This window comes from Hoplias malabaricus, chromosome 11 (assembly GCF_029633855.1).
Source record: "Hoplias malabaricus isolate fHopMal1 chromosome 11, fHopMal1.hap1, whole genome shotgun sequence".
Taxonomy (NCBI): domain Eukaryota; kingdom Metazoa; phylum Chordata; class Actinopteri; order Characiformes; family Erythrinidae; genus Hoplias; species Hoplias malabaricus.
Window position 1 is genome coordinate 39,642,502 of NC_089810.1, and position 26,350 is coordinate 39,668,851.

Consider the following 26,350-nt stretch of genomic DNA (forward strand, 5'->3'; position numbering starts at 1 on the left):
TGTGAGATAATCTCAGATTCATACAAAAACAAATTGCTAAAACATTTTGTAATTCGGGGTTTTATTGTATTTGTTTTAATTGTTTTTCTGAAACAGGGAAATGACATGTTCATTTTGAAAATATATATTATCATTTTTACATACATATAGATTTAATATCAGTGGGACCCAAATGTTACACAAACTATGGAATTCCCCATTAGTTTAATGTTATCCAAAAGAGGAGACTCTCTAGCAGATCTGTAATAGAATTGTTAAAAATTTTAATCTTTTTGAAAATCTACATTTGATTCCCCTTGAACCACTCTCACATGTTGGCACATGTTTCTCTTCTAATAAATCTTGTATTATGTTCCACCATGGCCTGCAGTTTGTGCTTTCACAGAAGGTTTGCTGTGTTTCTGGAGCAGGAGAAGTGCATCTGTCTGTCTGTGAGCTCGAGCCACGTCTTCCGCCGTCTCTCGCCACTTTGTCCTTAGCGTGTAGTCTGCATTTCTCTGCAGCAAAACGCTCAGGACCTGTAAGTTAAAAACATTTAAAAAAAATTATTACATATGATTTATTTATTTTGCTTGGATTATAATAAAAATAGACTGACCAGATAAAACATACTTATATAAATACAACAATGATTATTAAAGTCTTTTAAAAAATAATTCTACAAATAGCTGAGCTGATAATGTTGATAATGTGAAATATTGGTCATCTGTGGCCTAAATCATATCTCTAGTGGTATTAAGAGACATTAAACACTTCAGATTTCAGGTTCCTATCACCACCTCAGTGAACCATACTGATTTGGTAGGTTTCTTCACAATGAAGCCTTTTTATCGACTTAGTCTGGATGACTTTTATTGGAGCTGGACAGGTAATTATACAAGGTTAGCCTAAAGGTTATAAAAGTGAACCTGAGGCAGGAGGGCCACTGGTTCAATTCCCTGGACTGGCTGAAGTGCCCTTGAGCAAGACACCTAATCCCCAAACCTTCCCCAGGGCACAGAGGGTGTTGGCAGTCCACTGCTCTAGTTGTGTTAGTTCACTGCCACTTGTGTGAGTAAAGAATAGCTCAATAGTGTGTTCACTGCCATGGGTGGGTTAAAGGCAGAGTAGCAATTTCCTTCCTAGGTTACATACGCACCATTCTGATCCCATTGGAAGAACAAAATGTTGAAATAACAATAATTTACAAAATCATTGTTGGGTTGATTACGTTACACTGAGATTTTATTTTAACCCCCAAATAATAAAAGAAATGTTAAAAAAAAAATGTGTTCCATGTTGCTCCTATGCTCTGTTTTATATTTGTCATAATTTGGCTTTATGGTGAAATGAGTCTAAGTTCTTATGGGCTAATCGCAAATAGAGGAATTATGGTAATTAAGTAGATATATAGCATTTATAAAGCAGTTTGATAACCCAATGACACTTTCCAATAAGATGAACATGTAAAAGACAACACACCCAACAACAAAAAAAAAAAAAAAAAGGTAAGCCATTAATCAGTCAAGGGTGGGAACAGTGACACCCAGTTCACGCTGTCTTAAGAGTGGTATGATATGGTTTACCGTGTCTAAGGCAGCAATAGGAGTTTGGATTCTAGGTATGCTGTTAGCTGGGGAGGGGGGTTACGACACACTCAGGGATTTGAGAAAAGAATGAAAGATTTGAAATTTGATGATTATTAACTACAAGTCTCCCATTTGTGATTGCACTAGTATGCATAAGTGAGATCCTTACTTTTGTTTCCATCTTTAGGCCAAACCCTAAATATGCTATTTTATAATGGGTCTGGGTCAGTGATTTATGCTGTTACACGATAAAAACTGTGACCACAACTGCTGCAGCTCACAAACCCCAAGTGACTCTGGCAAAGAACTGTCACCTTGCAGTGTCCTCCCTCTGCAGCCAGATGCAGTGCCGTCCGTCCCAGTCTTTCAGTAGTGTTCACCTCTGCTCCATAGTGTAGCAGGAGCTTAGCAGCTTCAGCGTTGTCCTTCAGCGTGGAATAGTGCAGCGGTGTCATTTCCAGGCCATCCCTGTCCTCCAGCCTGGCCCCGTTTAGGATCAACAGGTGGACCACAGCCCTGGAGCCAGCAAGAGCTGCCAGGTGTAGTGGAGTGGCCTGCTCTTCATCCTGAACACAAACTTTGGCCCCAGCTCCCAACAGGTGCTGCAGGATCTAAAGCAGCAGAGTGGAGAAAATGCATAAAGCAAAAGACAGATCTGAAGACCCAACAAAAGAGCTCTAGGTCTCATCTGCCCAAATAACATTTGTTTTCCTGTGTGCTTTGACACTCAACTGACAGCACAACGAAAGCCAAATAATGGTAAACAGACCTTGAATATACAAAACGCACTTGGTACTTGCTTCACAAGACAAATAGAATAAGATATAAACACATTTTTTCATTTTCTGTAAGTGCTTATCCAGCTTAGGGTCACGGTGGGTTTGGAGCCTACCCGGAATCATTGGGTGCAAAGCAGGAACACAAATTGGAGGGGGTTCCAGTCCTTCACAGGGCGACACTCACACCTACGGACACTTTTGAGTCGCTAATCCATCTACCAACGTGTGTTTTTGGACTGTGGGAGGAAACAGGAGCACCCAGAGGAAACCCACGCAGACACAGGGAGAACACACCACACTCCTCACAGACAGTCACCTGGAGGAAACACACGCGGACACAGGGAGAACACACCACACTCCTCACAGAGAGTCACCCGGAGGAAACCCATGGAGACACAGGGAGAACACACCACACTCCTCACAGACAGTCACCCGGAAGAAACCCACACAGACACAGGGAGAACACACCACACTCCTCACAGACAGTCACCCGAAGGAAACCCACACAGACACAGGGAAAACACACCACACTCCTCACAGACAGTCACCCAGAGGAAACCCACGCGGACACAGGGAGAACGCACCACACTCCACACAGACAGTCACCCGGAGGAAACCCACACAGAGACAGGGAGAACACACTACACTCCTCACAGACAGTCACCCGGAGGAAACCCACGCAGACACAGAGAGAAGGGAGAACACACCACACTCCTCACAGACAATCACCCGGAGGAAACCCACGCAGACACAGAGAGAACACACCACACTCCTCACAAACTGTCACCCGGAGGAAACCCACGGAGACACATGGAGAACACACCACACTCCTCACAGACAGTCACCCGGAGGAAACCCATGCAGACACAGAGAGAACACACCACACTCCTCACAAACTGTCACCCGGAGCGGAAATCAAACCCACAACCTCCAGGTCCCTGGAGCTGTGTGACTGCGACACTACCTGCTGCACCAGCGTGCCCAGCTCATTAGATCGATGGTAGTCCTCATGTGGAGTTTGGTTTGAACATTGAGTGGACTGCTCTCCCTACAGTTTGTGAGTGTAAATAATATCAGCTAATATTAAATTAATATCACCTTACACACGAACACGTACAAGTAAACAGAAGACTGAGCATTTATAAGGTGGCTCAAAAGGACATCAGGAATATTTTATAAGAGCAATGCTCACATAATATTTTCTATAAAGTCATTCAAGATAGTACCTTTTTCTCAGCAGAGCAGGCACACAGGTGCAGTGCTGTCCGGCCGCCTGAGCTCCTGAAGTTAGCGTCAGCGCCTCGGTGTAGTAGTAGTCTCACGCCTGCCTCATTGCCCACCATTACAGCAAGCTGTAACGGAGTCAACCCACTTCCGCAGACCCCCTCCAGGTTTGCTCCTTTATCCAGCAGTAGATTGGCCACGTCCCCCCACACGTTGCACACGGCCCAGTGCAGTGGCGTCCATCTGTGGAAGTCCTGAGCATCTGGAGCGGCCAGGTGCTTCAGAAGAGCTCGAGCTGAGCCCAGGTGGCCGCCTCCTGCCGCCAGGTGGAGGGGGGTCTGACCTGAACCAGAGCGAATTTCATGGGATGCGCCCTTCTGCAGAAGGTACTCAGTGATATCACTGTTGCCCCCCATGCAGGAGCGGTGCAGGGGTGTGCAGCCAAAATAATCACGGCAATTCAGTTCCACCTGACCGCTCTGCAGCAGAAACCTCAGCAGCGTCAGGTGGCCACGGAAAGCAGCGTGATGGGCAGCCGTCCAGCCGTGAGGGTCCCTGTAAGAATAGTGACTTAGCATTTCATAATTATAATTTACTGTTTCAAAATGAATGGTTTCTGTTCATACTTTTGTATCTATACACTTGTGCATGGTTTAATATGCTATAAATAACTAATTCCGTTATTATTCATCAGATTGAGCTTCGTATAGTTGACAATCCATTTAATCCCATTGGTCACAATAGTGACCATAAAAAAATGTTTTTATTTTTGTAGTTCTAAAAATGTTCCTGAAAAATATATCAATGCATTTCCAGCAAATATATAAATAAGAATTTGTCTCAGTGAAATACGTGCAGTGGCACATGTTTACAGTAAAATGTCACATGACCAGAACTGTTTATGTCCTGGTTGCACCATGAGAATAGGATGGCTGCATTGAATCTCACAAAGACAAGGTTAAGTATGTAAAATAAAGAGGAGACAACTGTTTTTGAAACATAAAATCTTTAAAGTGTTTAGTGTGGATATATGAATTTTCATGGGATGAGTAAACATGTCGATGGCAATAATAGTTACCGGTGGAATAACATCTAACATCTATCACTTAAACACATATATAGTTCTTCTTCTACAACACTTTCTACACTGTCTTTTTTGTGGCTTCACTTTGAGTCAAATTCTAGATTTGTAGGATCCAAGTGACCAGTTACACAAGGCATGCAAAACTGCAGTTATCTTTCACAGTGAGTAAGATGCTGTCCTCAGTGATTGTGATAGCGATGGACCAGAGTTGGAGTAAGAGGTGAGACAGGTCATTTGCCAGCCAGGCTTATGTACATGGTTTCCTCCCACACTCCAAAAACACACGTTGGTAGGTAGACTGGCTACTCAAAAGTGTCCGTAGGTGTGAATGTGTGAGTGAATGTGTGAGTGTGTGACGCCCTGTGAAGGACTGGTGCCCCCTTCAGGGTGTGCATAGGATGATTGCATAGGACAAATATGTTAAATGCATATGCACCGTATCCCCCACCTCCCACATTGTGACCAATCATAAAACCAATATTTTCATCCATTTTTCCTTGAAAATGTATAATAATAGTGATGGATTTTTTCAAAGGGCTAATAATGACAATTTAAATTGGATATTTATATATCTGCAAAAAAATTGGGATTAAATGGGTTAATAACAAATAAAGAAAAGAGGTTTGCAAAATGTTGAGCAACCAACTTAATTTAACTTTGTAAATATAAATCTATAGTGAATAGATTTGAATGGATGCAGCATGCTCCGAAAAAAACTGGGAGCGGATAAATTATTAGTGAGAAGTTTATATACTAGTCAAGTTATACCTTTTCAGAATATTCCATGTTTAAACCTATAAGGTAATATGTCATTTACATTTATGCATTTGGCAGACTCTTTTATCCAAAGCGACTTACAAAATAGGATCTAACATTCAAAGTACAGCACAAATTATACAAAATACCTTACATTAAGTGCAATATGCCAGGAAGTAATAAGTGCATTAAAGAAAGACATTCAGTGCAAAAGATACTCTCGGAAGAACTGGGTTTTCAATGATTTCTTGAATGCGGAGAGGGTTCCTGTTGCTCTGATGCTTGGAAGCTCGTTCCACCAGCGTGGTACCAGAGATGAGAATAGCCTCAACTGACCTGTACGGGGGGTTGGTCGTGTTAGTTGGCGCTCCTTTGAGGAACGGAGAGGGTGGGCACTAGCGTATGGTTTTAAGAGTCTATTGAGGTAGATGGGAGCAGAACCAGTGAATACTCTGAAGGCCATCATTAGTGATTTAAATTTGATGCGAGCAGCTAAGGGTAGCCAATGCAGCTCAACTAATAGGGACGTGACATGTGCTCTTTTTGTTTGGTTGAAGACCAGGCGTGCTGCCGCATTCTGGATCATCTGTAGCGGTCTCACAGCACAGGCCGGAAGACCTGTCAAGAGGGCGTTGCAATAGTCTAGATGGGAGATTACTAACGTCTGAACGAGGAGCTGTGTTGTATGTTGAGTTGGCCTAATCCTTTCTATGTTGAATAGGGAGAAGCGGCACGATCGAGCTACAGCGGTAACGTGATCTGCGAAGGTCAGCTGGTCATTAACCATAACACCTAGGTTTCTTACAACCTTGGTGGGAGCCACTGATAGGGACTCTAGCTTGATGCTGATGTTGTGGAGAATAGCTTGCTTGGCTGGGAGGACCAGTAGTTCAGTTTTGGATAAATTCAATTGGAGGTGATGTTCCTTCATCCATGTAGATACGTCAGAGAGACAGTCAGAGATTCGAGTTGCCACTGAAGTGTCTCCTGGAGGAAAGGATAAATAGAGCTGTGTGTCATCTGCATAGCAGTGATAGGAGAAGCCGTGCGAATGTATGATTGGGCCTAGAGAGGTGGTGTACAAGGCAAAGAGGAGGGGTCCCAGCACTGAGCCTTGGGGCACACCTGTGGTGAGGTGGTGTTGCGCTGATGTTTGTCCAAGCCATGACACACTGAAGGATCGTCCAGTGAGATAAGACTCAAACCAGGAGAGTACATTGTTCTTGAAGCCCATGTCAGTGAGTTTGTTTAGTAAGATGTGGTGGTTGACCGTACCAAATGCTGCTGGTCAAGCAGGATGAGAACTGAGGACTGACCTGTTGCTTTGGCATCTTTAAGAGCTTCCATTACTGACAGAAGTGCAGTTTCCGTCGAGTGGCCGCTCTTGAAGCCGGATTGGTTCGAGTCAAGAAGGTTATGTTGGGAGAGGAATTTTGTTGCCTGCTTAAAGACAGCTCTTTCAATGATTTTAGAGAGGAAGGGGAGGAGAGAGACTGGTCGGTAGTTCTCTACTATAGAAGGAGCAAGAGCAGGTTTTTTGAGTAGAGGTCTTACTTGAGCTTGCTTGAAGGTGTTTGGAAATGTTCCAGAGGTTAGTGAAGAATTGATTACATGAGTGGGTGCGGACACAATGGACAGGGCTATGGTTTGCAGTAGGGTGGTAGGAATGGGATCCAGTGGACAGGATGTGGGACGGCCACCTCTAAGAAGATTTGATACCTCGTCTTCTGTGAGAGGAGTGAAAGAAGGGAAGGAAGCAGTAGGTTTAGGAGGATTCGAAGGGGGAGCTGTGTAGAAGGGTCAGAAAACCGGCTGCTGATTGCAGCAACTTTGCTGGTGAAGAAATCAGCAAATGCGTCAGTGGTTGCAGGGGGTGGAGGTGGAGGGTTCAGTAGAGACTTGAAGGTTGAAAACAGCTTCCGGGTGTCAGTAGCGTTGTTGATTTTGTTTTGGTAGAATTTCTTTTTTGCAATGGTGACATTTGTTGAGAAGGCTGAGAGCAGGGATTGTAGTTGTGTCAGGTGTGATGGGTCTTTTGTTTTTCGCCATCTCCTCTCAGCAGCTCTGAGGTTAGTGCGCATTGATCAAAGGGAGTCAGTAAGCCATGGGTGGGGCTGCATGGGTCTTGCGGGTCTGGTAGTCAGAGGACACAGGCGATCTAAGCAGGAGCTCAGTGTTGTGCAGAGTGACTCTGTGGCGTCATTGACCTCAAGAAATGAGAAGGTGCTGGGGGGTGGAAGAGCAAAAGTCACAAGGGCAGAGAAGTGGGTGGGAGATAGGTTGCGGAGATTGCGCCGGAAGGGGACAGAGGGAGCGGACACAGTGGGTTGCTGAGGGAGACAAGCATTGAGTTGAATAAAGTAATGGTCAGAGAGATGTAGAGGAGTAACATTTACAGAGTTATCTGTAGTTGATGGAGAGAGCAGTGGGGGTAGCGCTGTTTTCCGGTTTGATCCAGGTCTCAGTGAGGGCTAGGATGTCTAGTGAAATATGGTTTGCATAGGCGGAGATGAAGTCTGCTTTGTTTACTGCAGACTGACAGTTCCATAGACCTATTGAGAAGGAATTGGTTATGGGTATGGATGTGTGATATAGAGAGCGAAGGTTATCAAGGTTTCGTTTCCGTCTGTGGAAGTAGAAGCGCCTGCGAATTCCAGAGAGAGGAGAGATGGGGTAGGGACACATTGTGGAAGGAGGAAAATTTGGCTTAGTTTGTTTGTTTGGTGGCCTCGCTTGGGGGACACGATTGGGAGACACGTTATGTCTTTACCCCAGAATGTCTTCACACCAGAAAGGCTGAACACGAAGGCTGACGCTTCAGAGGGATCATTCTTTTTTGTAATGGTGATCTCACACAGCTGTCCTGTGTTGGTGATTGATTGTCCCAGCTGAGACTGACAGTTTGGTAGAGAACAAAAGGCCTGAGGGAGTGGTCACAGCTGAAAATCCCTCGAGCTGATTGTTTCCCTAATTGAATCAGTAGTGGTACTTAACACCTTTAGAATGGGTTTCAGTTGATACTTGCAGTCAGGTGACTGGAGCCACAGCACAGGAAATCCACAAGATCAGTTGAGTTGGTAAATAAATACAGAATGCACAAGCATGCACTTACTCAGGTTCTTCTGAGTCTGCAGTTTGCAGTATGTCATTTTTAAAAAGCAAGTAAAGAGGGGAACTTGCATCAACTTAACGGGAGGACTGTCAAAATGTTCAAAAAGTACATTTCTGAATTAAAATCATTTGTTTTTCATCATCTACTGTATATAATATTGCGAGAATTTTCAGGAACTCAGGGGAAAACTGTGCATATAGGAAAAGGATCTGTTGAATGTACATGGCCTTCAAGCCCTCAGACAACACTGCACAAAAATCCATCATGCTACATCCAGCCACAAAGATTCAGAAAAACACTGTCAATAAACACAATCCAATGTTGCATCTGGAAAAGTATCATAACTTTGTAATGCAAATGGAACAAGTCCATGGTTGTTTTAGCAGGACAATGCCAGGCTTCATTTTGTGCTCCAACAGTATGTCTTTATAGACACAGAATATGTGAGAATATTATAGGAGTACTCTGTAGTTCTACAAACTTTACTCCATCAGTTCCTCTGCATACGTTCTTATCCCCTTTTCACCCTGTTGTTCAAAGGTCAAAAAGCCACAGAGCAGGTACGATATGGTGGTGGATCATTCTCAGCATGGCAGCGACACTGACATGGTGGTTTATTATTCTCTTTTTCATTGCATGGAACCTACTCAACTTGGCTCAGCGCAGCTCAATATGCTTCTCAAACAATGGTCCCTGGTTGGATTTCTACTCCCACAGTTCCCCCCCTGCCCATGAAATGTATTGGATGTTGTCTCAATACCATGTCTCCAATGGAAACAGTGGGCTTTGGAAACCACAACAATGGCGGCAGTAACGTTAAGCGGTGTTTACTCATGGTGTATTGGCGTGTTGTTGTTGTTTGGGACTGAACACAGCTCCGTCATCAGTTCAGACAGATCAGTAGAGTTTGTTCCTTCCTTGTTGCAGCGTCCAGCTCTCGCTGGATTTTTTTGTCGGCCACCGATCCAAGGAGCGTTTGAACCTCTTCAAAAGACCACAGCGTCATTTTACGAGCTGCCGTCGTGAGTCGGATAAAAACAAACGTGATCTCTGCTGCAGCTGGAGATTTTACAGATGGAGAGTTGGTGCTGGTCGTCTGCGTTGCGTGGCGTAGAGTGATGACTCTCTCTGGACAATCAGCGCTCTGCAAGGTTTACACGCCACGGTTTAGTCCCTACCCGACTCGCTCTGAACCACGAGAGAACAGCCACTAAACAAGAGACCGCTTCCAGAACCAGGACCTGATTCACCTGGTGGAGGAGGAGGACAGACCAGAAGGAGAGTCCAGTAGGGACCACACAATAGTAAGAGCCATTAGAGTGTGTCCTGATTTTGTGTTTAGCATAATTAAATATGGCTTTAAACCTGAATAGAATATCAAATTGCATAAACTCAAATAAAAAAAACAGCTATATTGTATAAGTCATTTGTTAAAAGGAACAAATTGAACCATTTTAACACAATTTAACAAATCCTGGTGTCTCTTCATAAAATGATCCCTTTAAAGTTGAAGGGCCACTCACTGGCAGTTTGCAGGTACATGGCGCTCCAGTTGGGCCTTGACTTGCTCCAGACAGCCATCCCAGGCAGCGAGGAAAAGCAGGCGCTCGTCCAGAGGAGAGTGTTGAGGCTGAGATCTACTGTGGAGCCGCCACTGTCGTCCCTCAGTGGTAGCAGCAGCATGGATCCTTCTCTCCACAGCGTGATAAGAAACAGAATCGTGAAGTGCCATCCACTTCCACTCGAGCTCTGGGCCAGCAAACGGCATAATTCCTGCAGTTCATAACACACACACACACACACACACACAAAAACACACATATTCACACACACACAAAAACACACATATACATATACATATACACACACACACACACACACACACACACAAACACACACACACAAAGAGACAAACACACACACAAAAACACACATATTCACACACACACAAAAACACACATATTCACACACACACAAACACACACAAAAACACACATATACATATACATATACACACACACACACACACAAACACACACACAAAGAGACACACACACACACACAAACATACACAAAAACACACATATACATACACACACACACACACACACAAACACACACACAAAAACACACATATTCACACACACACACAAAAACACACATATTCACACACACACAAAAACACACATATACATATACACACACACACACACACACAAAGAGACACACACACACACACAAACACACATATTCACACACACACAAAAACACACATATACATATATACACACACACACACAGACACACATTCCAAATAACCAGAAATGACTGGAGCTCTGGGATATTTTAAAGATCTTATGTAAATTAAACAAACTTTATTGTAAATGTTAAAAAAATATATAAAAAATATTTACAGAGCTAAAGGGTGTCTTTCTAACAAAGGGACATTTAACTATGGGCTGAAGTTTAGCTCTGGCTAACTGACAAACCCTGCTTTACAAGATAATGCCCAAAGTTTACCATTAATCACAGAAAGAAAAACATCACCAAACATTACAAAAGCTGTGTCCTTATCAGTGGCTGAACACAAAATGCTGCTGACATTAAATTTTACTGGGTGACTTTATTTAAAGCCAAAAGGAGAAACTGAGCATTTGCTTTTTGCCCGAGTCGTCTTTTTTCACATAAAAGCACACTGAAAGGTTTCTTTGAGATCGAGAGTGTTAGGTTTCTTTAAAAAAATCTATTGATCTTTTGAGTGGCCTTGAATGGAGCGTTCATCATCATCTATTTGAATGTATCACCCACAAAGGACATTTTCTGACCCATATTTATCTGTCTCTAAGTCACTAAATGAGTGTAAATCACTCCAGACCTTTTACATAATGCATGATGTCACCACTCTGACTGCGCCAACACTGTTGCACGTACTCTCCCGGTGAGCAGTCCACTGATCCCCCTTTCCTTTGCTGTAGAGACATAGTGACCATGGTAACTGCCACCCATGATTTTTCCTGGCACAGTATCCTTTTACCGTTCCAAAGTTTCAAATTAAGGTCTTGATAAAGTATCAACTTTAGCTTGTTCCAATTCACATCACTTTTATTTTAAAATATTTACTTTGACTTTATGCATTTATATGCAACGCTCAGTTATAAAAATGATTGACAGTTTCAACACGTTTTGTTTTATTTTACAGTGTTTTATACTCATTCTAAAATTTGAAACTTAAAGGGCAAATCAACCAATTTTCCAAAATGTATGAATAATTAACATGTAAGGCTTACTTCATCATACACTGGTAGTCACAGTAAAAAGACTTCTCATACTGATGTCTTGAACTTTATAATGTTGCATCATAAAGTTAAGTGCAGTGAATTACCCCTTACATTTCAGTACCCACTGTGTAATCTGTATACATATGAGAACTGAATTATAGAATTTGGAAGATCCTTGCAGTTTATTTGAACAATGAGGATTGACTTTAACAAGCATCTAAAACACTGACAAAAAATATGAATATTGTTCCATAACTTGATAACTGGCCCTGACTGAGACGCACGCAATAAATCATCACAAGTGAGAGGACACAGTGTACATACAAAATCAGTCTCTCTGACATGCTAGCAGAAGGCATGTGTGTGTGTGCGCGTGCCAAAAGGAGCTGTGAGCAGTGGGGGAGCTGGAGGCGTGAGCAGAGTGTCATGGTGGAGGAGTTTGGGAGTATGTGGGCGGACGACAGCTTATCCTGTAGCCCTTTGCACTGTTATTTATTCTTCACCGTCCCCAGCGGGGTTTTATGTTACATCCCTTTGTCTATAATTACACCCTTCTTGCAGAAACTCACAAAGGCAGAGATAAGCAGACCCCGAAGCTCAGAAACAATTCTCATCAAATCAGATTGTCACTGTAGATACTTTTGATACATGAAATATCTCTGTAAAGAGGTTTCTAAAGGGTGTCCTCATATTGTAAACTTTCTACACAAAATAAAGGTTTTTCAAAAATCTGACCATCTGTGTGGCCTTTGTCTGCAGGCCATTTCACACAGTTTCAGGTATTTTTAATAATTTATCATACACCTGTGTGAGGATCTAGTGAACAATAAGAAGTGAAAGGGGACAGATGTGAAAGTGGATTCCAAAGCTTGTTAACATTTCTCACGTCAGAGTATTTCTTTTTGTTGAAGAAACATTTCTGAACTTTTAAGGGTGGACACAGCCAATTATGACAGAATGGTGACATCAAAAAATGTCATTGATATTTTTGTGAAAAGTTATATTTCCATAAGGTGCCCTTTACTCCAAATATACTTCACTGGCCAAGATTTCAACAGTTTAGTTATGCACTGGAGATATGAGGCTGAGTTTAAACCCTACACGCTTAAATCATTTATGAATCACAAATACGTCATCACAAACACAGGTGCTCATGTGGCTTCAAAGGCAAAGCGTCTTTTACACTTATAGTTTCAAGGCAAAACTAAAGAAACAGAATTTTGGCACCTGACGTCTTAAGTAAGTACATATTTTTGTGAAGGGAAATAGTGTAAATATGATCTTCCACAGAACTTTCACTTTAGTAGACCCGATAGATCCAGATAGGAATGATACAGAAGTCACAGTACCTTGTGATCAGTTACAGAAGGAAGCTGTCCATCTCGCCTCTGTTGGGTGATAAGCAGATACCAAATGCTGAGTCGTCCTCAGAGAGACCAAACACCGTCCATCTTTCCCAGTGTCATACTGGACATGTTTTTCCCATTCCTGTGAGGTTGCTATGGAGAGAGCTGGTTTTTCGGCTGAAGCTGATGCTATTATTTGATGGCATATTGGTAGAGGGTGGGGGAGAGTACTGTGTGCTGAAGAACCAAAGCCACTGCGCATGCCTCACGTTACAGTGGCACATACACTACAATGGCAGATTTAATTAAAACCAATCTAGAAGTAAAACAAACCCATTTTTAACTTAATACTTAAATGAATATGTTGCATAAGCACAATCTATTTCATAACATACAAAATCTCTTTTCATTTTTCTATAGTTCATGTGTGGTGACTGTAATTTGTCTTTAAACTCACTGTAATATTTCACTATACCTCTGTAAGAGACAGGAAAAATGATTTAATCCAAAATTCTCACAGCAGGTTATCCCTGTATTTCCCACCACCTCCACCTCTGGAAACAACAGTTATTACCTTTAAAAGTAGAAAACAAAATAATTTGCATCACAATGACGATATAATATCACCATATTGCCCACCTCTAGGAGGGCTCTTCATGTAAGATCTCCCCTGAAATTGTGCTGGACACTTGTTCATAACCATCTGCCACTTGGGTAAAGGTAAAAGTAACATGTCTTTTCCCCACATCCACTAGGAAATGTTATTCTAATCTGAGCTGAACTGATTTTCTGCAGTTCAAAAAACACAGATATGTTTGTGTGTGTGTAAATTCTAATCAGATCAGATGCCTGAGAACATGACTGACCAGTCTGATTTCAGTCAAGCGTTTTTTCATCACTCAGACTGTGGCACTTTACTCACGGTACTCCTGCCTGTGTGCAGCTATGTGAAAATAATACAGTATGATCATACAGATCATAACTTATAATGTGGATTTAAGTAACAAACTTAGGGAACAAATTTGCCTTAGAGCGTATACACAAAGCCTTAGTTATCTGTAGCTATGCCATTCTTCAACATTATTGCCTTGCTGTCAAACTCAGGCTGAAATGACTTTTCAATATGCTATTGTTCATCTGACAGCCTCTTATTTCTGTCCTGAGCTGTGGCTGAACCTGATGCCTGTGGATTCTGACCTTGTAAGAAAGCTGTGCTGTTACAAACTGTCCTAACACACAGTGCAGTTTAAAGAAGGTAGTAAAAACATATATTCACTCAAAGAGTCACCTGAGAAAATGAGATTTTAATAGATAGTTTGCTAGTACGGACCACGCCCGGATAGGCTGAAACGGGGAGGGGAACTCAGAAGTCTTTGGAGAGGAGTAAAGGGCGGCTTATGAATGCGTATGAAGCCGGACCCCCGTTGGATAAATGAATATGAGAAAAGGGTGGAGACGGGGTGGAGGTGGGAGCAAGTTTTAAAACAGGAGGCTCGGTGGGTTTGATAAAGGCCGAACACGGCTCCGAATGTGGGGATCAGCAGGAACTTTTATTATTAGGAAATTATATTATTACATAACTTCAAATATCTGAAAAATAAGAGTTTATTTGTATAAAAAACAACTGCAATTTCTAGTGTTAGAGGTTAATAAAGTGTTCTTTAAATAATTGATGTTAAATGTATTGACTTATGAGTTTAATTAGTTCAGTGACCAAGCTCATAACTCACTCGTATCAAATTAAATTTCCCCTTTAAAATCAATCGAAATACTATTAATCTGTTCCCGCCCCAAAAACCACAACACTTTTTTTGTTCCGCGTTGTTAAATTAGAAAAACGTAATTTATAAATAACAAATAATAATCCATAATAAAAGAAAATGTAAAGAAATAAACTGGTTCCATTAAATGTGTTTTTTACCTTGAAGATCAGATGAAGACGCTGTTGGAGGCGGCAGAAAGTCACTGTGCATCAGGAGAACATCTGAAAAATCACTGCTCTTCACACTCACTCACAGCTACTGCATTTATAACAAATATTATTTTACTGCATTTGTTTCTTGTAATTATATTTCATTTTATACAAGCACCACATTTACTAAGAAGATAAATTATTTTAATTGAAAAATATTAATCTTTGTTTAGACATGTTTTTTGTGCTGTAATATGTGGATGGTCACTTGTCATCAGGCAAAGCCCTTACAACAAAGAACACTGAAGGGATTAAAAGCTATGGACACACGCCATCCTCCTTAATGTTCTAATGTGAAGGGATATTAAGGGTAGGGAAAATAAGGGTATTAATTTCATTATAAGTAGTTTTTTTGTTTCCAATTTTTCGACTTCTACCAGGTTGTGTTTTTGGCTGATCTAAAATAAACTATAGTACGTTTATCTGTATGTAATTTCATCTCCCCGTCCCATCTCTGATTTCAGGCTCAGACAATTGCACTGAATTTGAATTAAACACAAAGTAATTTTTTATTGGCTTTTGGTTCTTCAGCTTTTTTGTTTTATTGTTTTTTAAATGATGTTTTTAAATAAGAAAATGAAGCGTGAATTTTTTATCACTGCTTTTCCTCAGTCTTTCACCAGTTGATGCGTGACATTTCGGCAGATGACCTACAGCTTTTAACGGAAACGATGCTGTAATATTTTGGTAAAAACACAACATGCAATGTCCACTGGCACTCACTATTCGCTTTTTCCACTTGGCAGAATAAGCAAGGCCTCTCCTGCTGCTAAAATGGAAACAGTCATCCTCTGCTGGGAGAATGATGAAACAACCGATACATATCTCGGCGCCGAGCTCATGATATTGACAGCATTTCCCATTGTGGTGCTTTGGCAAGCCTGTTTACCTTTGAGGGAGGAATAAAATCTGGGTACGTCAGATTCAGGATTATAGTGACAATGATGTAAATGTTTTCTTTACTTTTCTTATTACTAATGATTTATTTACTCTGAAATATATCAGTGCTTCACAATCCCCATGATGCATTTGTAGAAAAAGCTGTGCCATTGTCCATCACAGCACACAAGAGGGCAGTCTCATTTTAATAAGGATCCAAGCCATTATATTGTCCACTAGAGGGAGCCATTTTCCCTTTTACAGTCCTCAAAGTGATGCTGTAAAAGTGAATAGATTTTGGTCATTTTTGTCATTGGAATCATTTTATAATCTGCCATTGTTCTGTGAATATTCCGGTTTATGGACTCAGGCAGCTTATATCAGATTCCCAGATTCTCCAATTAGTTTTTAAATAAAATATAAACACGCAAATGAAAAAAAAAAGGTTACCTGAATGTAACATGGAACAACAATTGAACAAATCACTAAGGACTAAAATCTCCAAAAGATGGCACTGAAAGTAAAACCTGGTTGGACAACAAGGCTGAGGCTCTTTTCTAAACACTAAACCGGGAAATATTTGGCTTCTGTTCCTATGAACTGAATATTAAAGTAATTCCTCTGAAATGAACCACCAGGCCTCGTGCCAAAGATGACAACATGTACATATGGACGTGCCTGCAGTATTCCCTTCTGAATGATTCTGACAGAATGTAGATGAATCCAGAGTGAAATGATGCTTACGACCCTTCTCCGGTCCTCTGGGTTTGCTTTTATGAAGCGATACCATACTCATAAAATACTGAGACCATCGCGTGATGCTGAATACTGAGAATTTCAGAGAATAGTTGATTTTATTTGACCACAGGTGCTGACACAGCATTCCAGTCATCCTATAGAGTGCTAAGAGAGCAAGCACCAGTGGTCCGGACCAGAACTCAAACCTCGCATTACTGAGCTTGGTTGTGAGAATGGAACTGGATGAAGTTCCTTTGGTTATTTTGTTATTTTATCCTCCCAGTCGGGCCCAGAGGGTTCTGCAGAGCAGCTGGACCTGTTGCACGGCTGTATATTATAGTGTGCAACGGTCTTTATTAATATCGCTGGAATTGAACTGTTCTTAAAAGAGTATGCACAACTCTTCTCATAAAGTAAGACGGCTCCTGACACTGGATTATCTGGTAAATCTCTGCACACACGGAATGTAAAAGTATAGAGAAATCCCTGTGTCTGTGTCTGATACTCTCTCTTGGGCCGCCGTGCCACACTGGTGTGTGTGGGTCGGCAGAGAAACTTATTAAAGAGAAATTGGAGCTGATTAAAACGCACAGGCCGATCCCACAGGAGCTCTGGTAAAGTCTCAGCCAGAGAACCTGATTGAAAACATGTGCTGCTTCTCATCATACGCTGTCCAATACCACTCTTCCTTGTCCTTCCCTCTTCACTCTTTTCCTTAATTTCTAATCTTATTGGCATGCAACAATTGGTTGCAATTCTTTTTCTATTTATGTTCCAAAGCTCCAACGATACTTTTATAATGTCGTATGTTTCTATCCCCTATCCCTCTGTCCTTTCACTGTCTGGTCAGGTAACCCATTCCAAGCACTTTCTGGCAGATCTCTCTGCCACACAGGGATCTGGAGCATTCGATGGCAGAAGGAAGCTTAGAGGAGCAATCTGTAATACTGACAGCGAGTGTTTAAAATGGCTACCACAATCCAAATTCAAAACACTGAAGAGAGCTGTCTGCTAAGACATCTACCTACGCTAACAAAATCAACCCTTCTCATTGTTTCTTCTTAAGGCTTCCCTACATTTCTATCCTCAGTGTCACTGTTGTGTTCTTGTTCCAAACAGGGCTACATTTTTACGAGAAAGCTGGAAATAAATATGAACTTTTAGTAAAAGAAAACATAACTGAAACAAGCAGAAAAGCCTCTGAACTGAATTCAGTTCATGACACAGACAATGAAACAAGAAGGGCCAAAAAAAAAAACCCTTAGACCCAATTCTCAAACTCAAAAGTTGACTTTAGAATCATTGCGGCTTCCACTCTGTCCTACACTCGCTGAGAAAGATCAGACCACACAGGGAGTGATACACAATCCCTTCTCTAACTGTGACCACTGAGACGGTCACTGATCAGAGTCAGAGGCCTCAATGACCCCTTGCAAGTGTAACCACATGGTTCAACACATCTCTAGTTACAAAAATAACACTCGTAACCTCAATGGTCAGAATGAAGTTACTGCAGCAGATGACGTTCCAACAGATCAGTCACAAACACACACACACACTCACCCAGTCACTCACACACACACACACACACTCACCCAGTCACTCACATACACTTGTGGGCAGTTTCACTTACTCACACAGACACACACAGATACACACACACACACACAACCACACGCACACACACAACCACACTCACTCATTCACTCACTCAGTCACTCAGTCACTCACTCACCCAGTCACTTACATATACCTGTGGACAGTTAAACTTACTCACACAGTCACACACACACTCACCCCATCACACACACACACACCTGTGGACAGTTTGTAACCCACAGACACACACACACACCTGTGGACAGTTCCACTTACTTACACAGTCACACACACACACACCCCATCACACACACACCTGTGGACAGTTTGTAACCCACAGACACACACACACACACACCTCTGGACAGTTTGTAACACACACACACACCTGTGGACAGTTTCACACAGTCGATCCACCTACCAATGTGTGTTTATTGATTCTGGGAGGAAACCCACACATACACAGAGAGAATACAACACACTCTTCACAGAGAAGTTCCAGAGGTGGAGACTGAATCCATGATTGAACCCAGGATCCTGGAGCTGTGGGACAGAGACACCCCTGCAGTGCCATCTTGATGCTCAGAACACATAAGATCAAAATGATAAAAATGATTGTAAAGAAATGTGAATCTACCATTAGGGTGAATTAAGTCAATAAACAGGGATCCCAGTGACCCAGGCTCTTTTAAAGATGTCAGATGCCCTCATGTTCACGTTCTTCTATATGTATGCTCATTATTTAGAATATTCCAGAATGCGGCAGCATGCCTGGTTTTCAACCAGCCTTAAAGAGCACATGCCACGCCCCTATTAGTTGAGCTGCATTGGCTACCCTTAGCTGCTCGCATCAAATTTAAATCACTAATGATTACCTTCAGAGTATTCACTGGTTCTGCTCCCATCTCCCTCAATAGACTCTTAAAACCATACGTTAGCGCCCGCCCTCTCCGTTCCTCGAAGGAGCGCCAACTAACACGGCCAACCCCCCGTACAGGTCAGTCGAGGCTATTCTCATCTCTGGTACCACGCTGGTGGAACGAGCTTCCAAGCACCATCAGAGCAACAGAAACCCTCTGTTTGTGCTGTAGTCCGAATGTTAGATCCTCTTTTGTAAGTCGATTTAGATAAAAGCGTCTGCCAAATGCATAAATATAAATATATAAAATGTAAATATATTTATCACATTATTCCACATTTTACTGCCACTAAATCCATGCATTTCTTTAAAAGACTTGTGTTAAATTCCAGCTGCCTCAATGTCTGCCAGTAACAGGTAGTCCTCAGTGTTTGAAATCCTGCAGAGTTTATCTGATGTACTTTTATTGCTGTATGTGTTGATCTTGCTTCAGCAGCATTTTCTTTTATATTAGCATTGCAAAGGCCAAGTTAAATTCAGTTAGTTAGTGTAGGGTGATACTGAAGAGGTGTTTCAATGCTTTGTTGATTGAAACATAATAATAAAGTGATAATAAGTGGTGTTTATTATTCTTTAGGAATATATTTATATGATAAAACATATTTTTTAGAAGCCAGACACAGATTAATACTTAGTTATTTACAGTTAAGGTCAAGAAAGAGGATTTCAGTCTGCAACATTGAGCTGGATGTCGAAGCCAAATGAAATCACAATAATACATTTCCTCCATTCTGAAAGTAATATGCAAAATTCCATTTTGTCTTTGACTGATCGAACACTTATCTAAACAAACTCACTTTGGAATCACTTGTGTACACAGCATTCACCTGCAGCCAAACAGGACCATCAATCAGGACCAGTAGCTCAAACTCACAGGTATGTAGTAGCCTCACGGTTCTCTCGTTCTTTGGCCTGGGCCACGGCCACGTTGATGCACTGCAGCCATTCCTCAGCGTATTTTTCATCCCTTGCCTTCAGGACAAATGTCTTATTTTCCGTAAATATCTCAAAGGCCCGGGGTAGACCCCGGTCACGTCGCTTTTTCACCACCACCTTCACGCTCTGGACCTTGCTCAGTTCAATGGTGCTGTCATCCAGTTCATCCTTCTGTGAGGAGGTAGTGGATAAAAAAAAAATAGGGAAAGATTTTAGACACTACAAATAAGTGTAAAAAAACCGTGTAAGGAAGCTGCTAACACTCAGGAGACTGCTTTCACTATTCACCATACTTCACCATTACTATGGTGATTTTCTATTGCATGGTACCTGCACTACTGGACTCTAATGGATTCTACTGGTCTCTACTGGACTCTACTGATCTCTCCTGGTCTCTATTCTTGGTTTGGTTCCTGGTTTATTATCCACAACTACAGATCAACCCCGAATTGTAATGCCTCGGTGTAATGTATAATTTTACCTAGCTGGGAGACTCTTTTCGAAGGGAGTAGCACATTTACATTTCTAGCAAGTAGCAGACACTTTTATCCAGAGCAACTTCCTAAAATTCTCAGTCATTTTGTTCAGAGTAAACATCTGCATCAGTAGAAATAGGGTTCGAGTCAAAATACCACTGAACTAAGAACACTCATGGTTCAGGAGACTTTTAAACAAGAAAAGTGCAATACTCAGAGAATAACACAATGCATCTAATTTTTGAGACATCAATAATTCGAAATCCAAACAACACTAAAAATTTCAGCCTTCTAAGAGTTACAAATGCTCTCCAGTGAAAGGATTATGTGAGAAAAATGTTTAAAAATTCCTTTTTGGTGGGAATAAACAAATCAAATAAGATCTGCCTACAGGTGACCCTCCACCCCCCAAAAATTGATCCCATCGGGAAAGTATGTATCAGGGTTATTTTAGGGTTATTACAGACATGTGGCAGGGGAAGCTGTGTAAGGTTTGTGGGTTATTACAGTTGGGGTGTAGTATTGTGTCTTCTCTCTTTATTTACAATTGTTCTTCTTCTCTTTCTTGAATCCCATTCTTTTCAGATCTGCATGGCCTAGAGCTTCCTGAGACATTTAGGCAGCAACGTTCAGACAAAACAAAGGACGTTAGGAGCTCTTGTCCATACGTGTCATGGTATGCCTCCTCAAAGATGGTAGGGGACAGAGGGACGGTCAGAATAAAAAGACTGGCAGAATCACAAGCAATTCCCCAACACAATAAAAACCAAACATGTGCATAACAAGAGAAATCTGTCCACAATTCAAGCTGGCACAACAACAGAGAGCACAGACAGCAAACCGTGCAGAGATGCCCCACATTGTGCTGCTTCAAAGGAGGTTTGGAAGGTTTTAGAATGAATTTTTACAAAAGGACACAATGCCATTTTTCCCTCACCAACGCAACCATGTAATTAAAAATCATAGTAATTTTGTTTGGTGGAAGGTTCGTGTCCCCAAGCTGGTTCCTGTGACACTCCAAACAATGAGGGTTCTGTTGTTGCATTGTTAAATAAAATTACGGTAAGAATGATTCATGTAGTAATTTTCTTTGTGGCTTATGCTGAATGAATTTTCTTTTTATTCTTTTATCAACCACATCGGAATTTTTTAATCCAAAAACACCACATTTATTTATGAAACACACTGTGAATCACATTCTTACATCATTCTTTGGCTTTTGGTGTACATCTAGGCTCCATACTGAACCCTTAATGATAACATTCAGAGTGAATCCCCCAGTGGCAAATTAAGCATTTGTACATTTTTCATATTTTTGCTGAATATTTTATCTGAATGAAACATCACAGTCGTCTGGAGGGGGTGCGTACAGACACACAGGGAATTTCATCCAGTATATGGATCACTCTCAGCATTGATTGTTTCAGAAAGAGATACAAACCCCTACTGATTTCCCCTTCCGGAACAGAAGCTGGTTTCCAGCCAGAGTAAAGTAACGGGTTTTCCAGCGCTTGATGAACTTCCAGCGGACCTGTTTCTCCTTCAGTTTGCCCTCAATGAGAGGCTGGCCCTCCTGGTTCATGACTGTAAAGACAAGAAGTATAAAGCTACTGTTATGTGACAAAGAACATTAGCAGAGGTCACCGAATATGGAATGGTACCACAAACAAATCAACTAGCATTTCCTTCCATTGATCTCAAAGACCTGCACATGGAGCAGCTATGGACTTTGCTCTAATAATGATACATTTTTCATATGTACTGTCGACCTAAAATCATTAATACCTACTGAATTTAGATCAGTAGATTTCAGAGATCACAGAGATCACGGAGGGAAACGTTTTACAGCAGCTCAGCAGAAGAAAGACCAGAGCATATCACAGAATATTATTACAGATAATAAATAATACATTTTTACAGTATAAATTAAGTAAAAGATAAATTAATAAAAAGGCTAAAATAATACTAACTATACATATAACTAACGAGATGCACACAAACTACATCTACCCTCCAAGTGTGGTGTCTGTACGACCTACGGTCTCTTCCGCACAACGACTTTTACAGGAGAAAAAATAATCATAAGAAAAACCGTAACAAATACAATAGGGTTCAGCGCACTGAGTGAACCCTAAAAACCAGAATAAAGTCAGTAGTATACAACAAGTGCAATAAATTGTGATTCAAATGATAAAAATTAAAATAAGTTTACAATTAAAACTATAAATCATCTCTTTTAGGAACCCAGTGTTCCTCCGACTGTCTCTCATTGGCCAGTTCTAGAGAAACAGGAAGCATTTTTTTTTTTTATGTCTTTGGAAATACTGCCATTTTGATGTGTCAACTATATATATATAGCAGCTTGGATTGTTAATAAATAACAGTCTACGAACATAGCTGTGCAGCTGCTTTCCACAACCTTAAAAGCCTTGGAGCGCCACCATATCATGAACAAATATTTGAAGCAGAAAAGTGAACATATACTGATGTTTTTACACTGGCTAGTACTGCCTGGACCGGCTTCGCTTTTAACCGCTACTTACAAGGCAATATAATCACGTCCACAAGTTAATAAACGTTTAATTTAGTACCTTATATTCCTGTTGTCTGCTAACCCCTGCTGTAACTCTTGCATTTTGTTCTGTAAATACGTGTATTTGGGGTTTTATTGATGAAGTCCATTTGCATTTTAATTATTTGAGGAAGTACCCTAGCTTTTTGTGTAGTTTCACTGACTGTGCCCCACCAGATATTCCATGCAAGAAAAGACACAACTTAGACCTTGATACACGGACAAGGCTACAGAATGACATCATGAATTCACACACAAACTCATAGATTAGTTGTTCTTCTGTGCTACAGATTTTTCTAAAACTTTATTAAATAACTCCATGTTGTCTTTACTGTGGTGCACTTTTACTGCAGGGCTCTGAAATCAAGAGGGAGGGAGGAGGAAGGGGTTGGTTTCTACCCTTCTCCAAATGTTACATAGTGTAGTTTCTGCAGTGCTGAGTCCAGAGTAGCAACAACAGAGGCTCTATTCTCCTATTACAGCTCAGTGGCTCATCACAATGATTTTGAAGCAGTAATTTTAAAGTAAAATACTATATAGTGTTGCTTTAAGGGCATATTACTCTTCTGTTTCAGTGGTGATGCTGTAAAAGATAAACTATGTTCCTTATCATATTCTTGCTCATGACGGTAGATACTGGAAAGCCATCAGTTTGAAACAAACATCAGTCAGGACTTTAAACTTACATCCCTGTATCTACACTCACTGTCCACTCCAGTCACTCTGTAGTTCTACACTTACACAGTCCATCTGTTAGGGTTAGGGGCATACTTTCTTATCCCCTTTCACTGTGTTCTTGTAGTCAGGACCCCCATAGGACCCCCGCATGATTTCCTGAACCCCTCTGTGTCGATTTACTGACAGATGAACACAATAATTGCTGAATGTGTAAAACGCTCCTTCAGAAATTGTGACAGAACGGACTCACAAATAAATGAAGCCTTCTGGCACCAAAACAAACATCCTAGTTGAAGACATACAAACAGAAAGTTATTCCTGGAGTGAACCATGTGTTACTGATATTTGTAGTATTTCAAGATTATTTAGTCAGTTCCAGTTGTGCTGCTATTTTAAATCCAGGAGGTGAGGGCCCTGTTAATCTTTCGGGGGTTTGGGTCTGTGTTTGTTGGTTTGACTGATGAGGAGCAGTCCAGTGTTCTCTTGCATAGACCAGAGTCTGCTTAAATTTTGACTTGAACTAAGAAATAAAATCAGCACAGACATCCAGATACGGCCCCAGCGACTCCTGCTGAGAGGACACTCCACCCACTCTGTCTTAGCTCATGTTCATTAGGACAGGACCTGGTCCAATTTCAACCACATGCTACACACAGCAACAACAGTACGACACATTAGCCGAATACAGAAAGGTGTGAGGACTGTGAGGTCAAGGATATTACTCCATGTCTATATACACTTTATAAATAATGCTACTAATACCAAGTAGGTGTGGTGTGATATTGGTGGCCATCAGTTTTTTTTGTATCAATATAATTTTGTTAAAATATACCAGGATGTTTCACAGCAGGTATCCTATTGACAAAGGCTCTATGGAGAATGAAAAAAGACATATGTATAAATAAATAAATATAGGTGGGTGAAGGGTGGGAGACAGGGGCAGGACTCATGTATGTCCTGTGCTTGGTTTGATAAATGTAAACATCTAAATGTGACTGAGTTTTTACCAGAAAACAGAGACAGATACAAAAATATGTGTATTCAATTTGATTGACTGTATTTGATTACAGATTTATTTTATCAATGTATATTTTACATTATATGTTAGTGCATTTATTTATTTATTTAAACTTGTGCCATTTTTCATCATTCATAATCATCAAAATTATATAATCACCATTGGGATTGCTGTAAATCTATGATGTCAATATTAAATATCATTAAACACAAACACAGTCTCTCTGTTCAGAAGATCACAAGTTCAATCACAAATGATGCTACTGCTCTGCAAGGCCAGTCCAAGAGAACTGAAAAGGCCCTCCCACTCATCCATAATCCAGCACAATTCTAGCCAACACGGGGTGTGTGTTAACTGACAGGACAGAACCAGACAGTTGGTGTTGTTCTTTTTCTTCAAAGATTAATCAGGAAATAACTAAATTTATTTATTGTAAAAAGGATAACTCCCTGGAAACAAACTGAGCTGCAAAATGTGTCAAAAGCCTTTAAGATAAATTTAAGCAAAATGATAATGTGATATTCTCACAGATCATTATCTTCTATGATGTGATCAGGCAGCGTCCCTTTAAAACCATTGCACTGCCCTCCTACCCTAAAGAACAGAGGCAGAGCTTAAAGCTGAGACATTCACTCTCCATAGGCTCGTCTAAATTTAAATTTGAAACAGATGTAGTATACATAGAACAATAATCCTTTTCACTTATTTTTTCTGTCTTTAACTGTGAATCCCATTGTTCTTTGTAAAGACACTGGCAACATCTGAGATTGAACTAATTCATACCGGGTGCTTCAATTCAGTTTAAATAATAGTTGGGCAAAAACTCTGACATATACAATTTCCCCGAAACTCAAATATAATCAATCAACTAAGACATGTCTGTTCCCTAAAGTTTGCTTTAACCCTTTCCTCTTTCCAATCGTTAAATAAACTTTTTTCAAACGTGTCCTTTAAACAATGTTCTAAAAGTGTCACTAACATCAGACTAAGTTCAAAAGGCCTCTATTCTTGGACTCAGTGAATTCCACGGGAAGGAGTGCATCTTCAGCGCTCAGCCAAGCAGCTCCACAAACACACCTCAACTGACCATCCAACCTCGTCCTCCTGTGCATCCAAACTAACTAAAGACACAGTGAGGCAGTGTCACTCAGGTGGGGGTGGAGCCTGTCTGGTACAACAGGAGTTTAAGCTAATATTCTGTTCCACTGAGAACAAATTCACCACATTTTTGATTCCACATACAAGGGTTGCAAAACCTCATCAGACATTTTTTTTCACAGCAGTCCCTTTGTTCTTGCAAGTATATAATATTATATATATATATATATATATATATATATATATATATATAAAATTAATACTAACAGTATCCTTCAAGATGTCAGGATCACAGGGCGGACTGACGGAGGCGGACGC

The 26,350-nt window shown here is 40.9% G+C and overlaps 1 protein-coding gene across 1 annotated transcript in view; it reads right to left on the reverse strand.

The window, feature by feature from the left end:
- Positions 1 to 74: 74 nt before the first annotated feature.
- The window catches only part of veph1 (ventricular zone expressed PH domain-containing 1), a 97,459-nt gene continuing 71,183 nt past the window's right edge, over positions 75 to 26,350 (reverse strand). The window contains exons 14-18 of the mRNA XM_066684908.1: positions 22,108 to 22,250; positions 20,129 to 20,361; positions 3,574 to 4,126; positions 1,883 to 2,179; positions 75 to 518 (exon numbers count right to left, since the gene is read on the reverse strand). Of these exons, the coding sequence (XP_066541005.1) occupies positions 348 to 518; positions 1,883 to 2,179; positions 3,574 to 4,126; positions 20,129 to 20,361; positions 22,108 to 22,250 (1,397 nt within the window). The 3' untranslated portion in view covers positions 75 to 347. The remainder of the gene's footprint in view (positions 519 to 1,882; positions 2,180 to 3,573; positions 4,127 to 20,128; positions 20,362 to 22,107; positions 22,251 to 26,350) is intronic.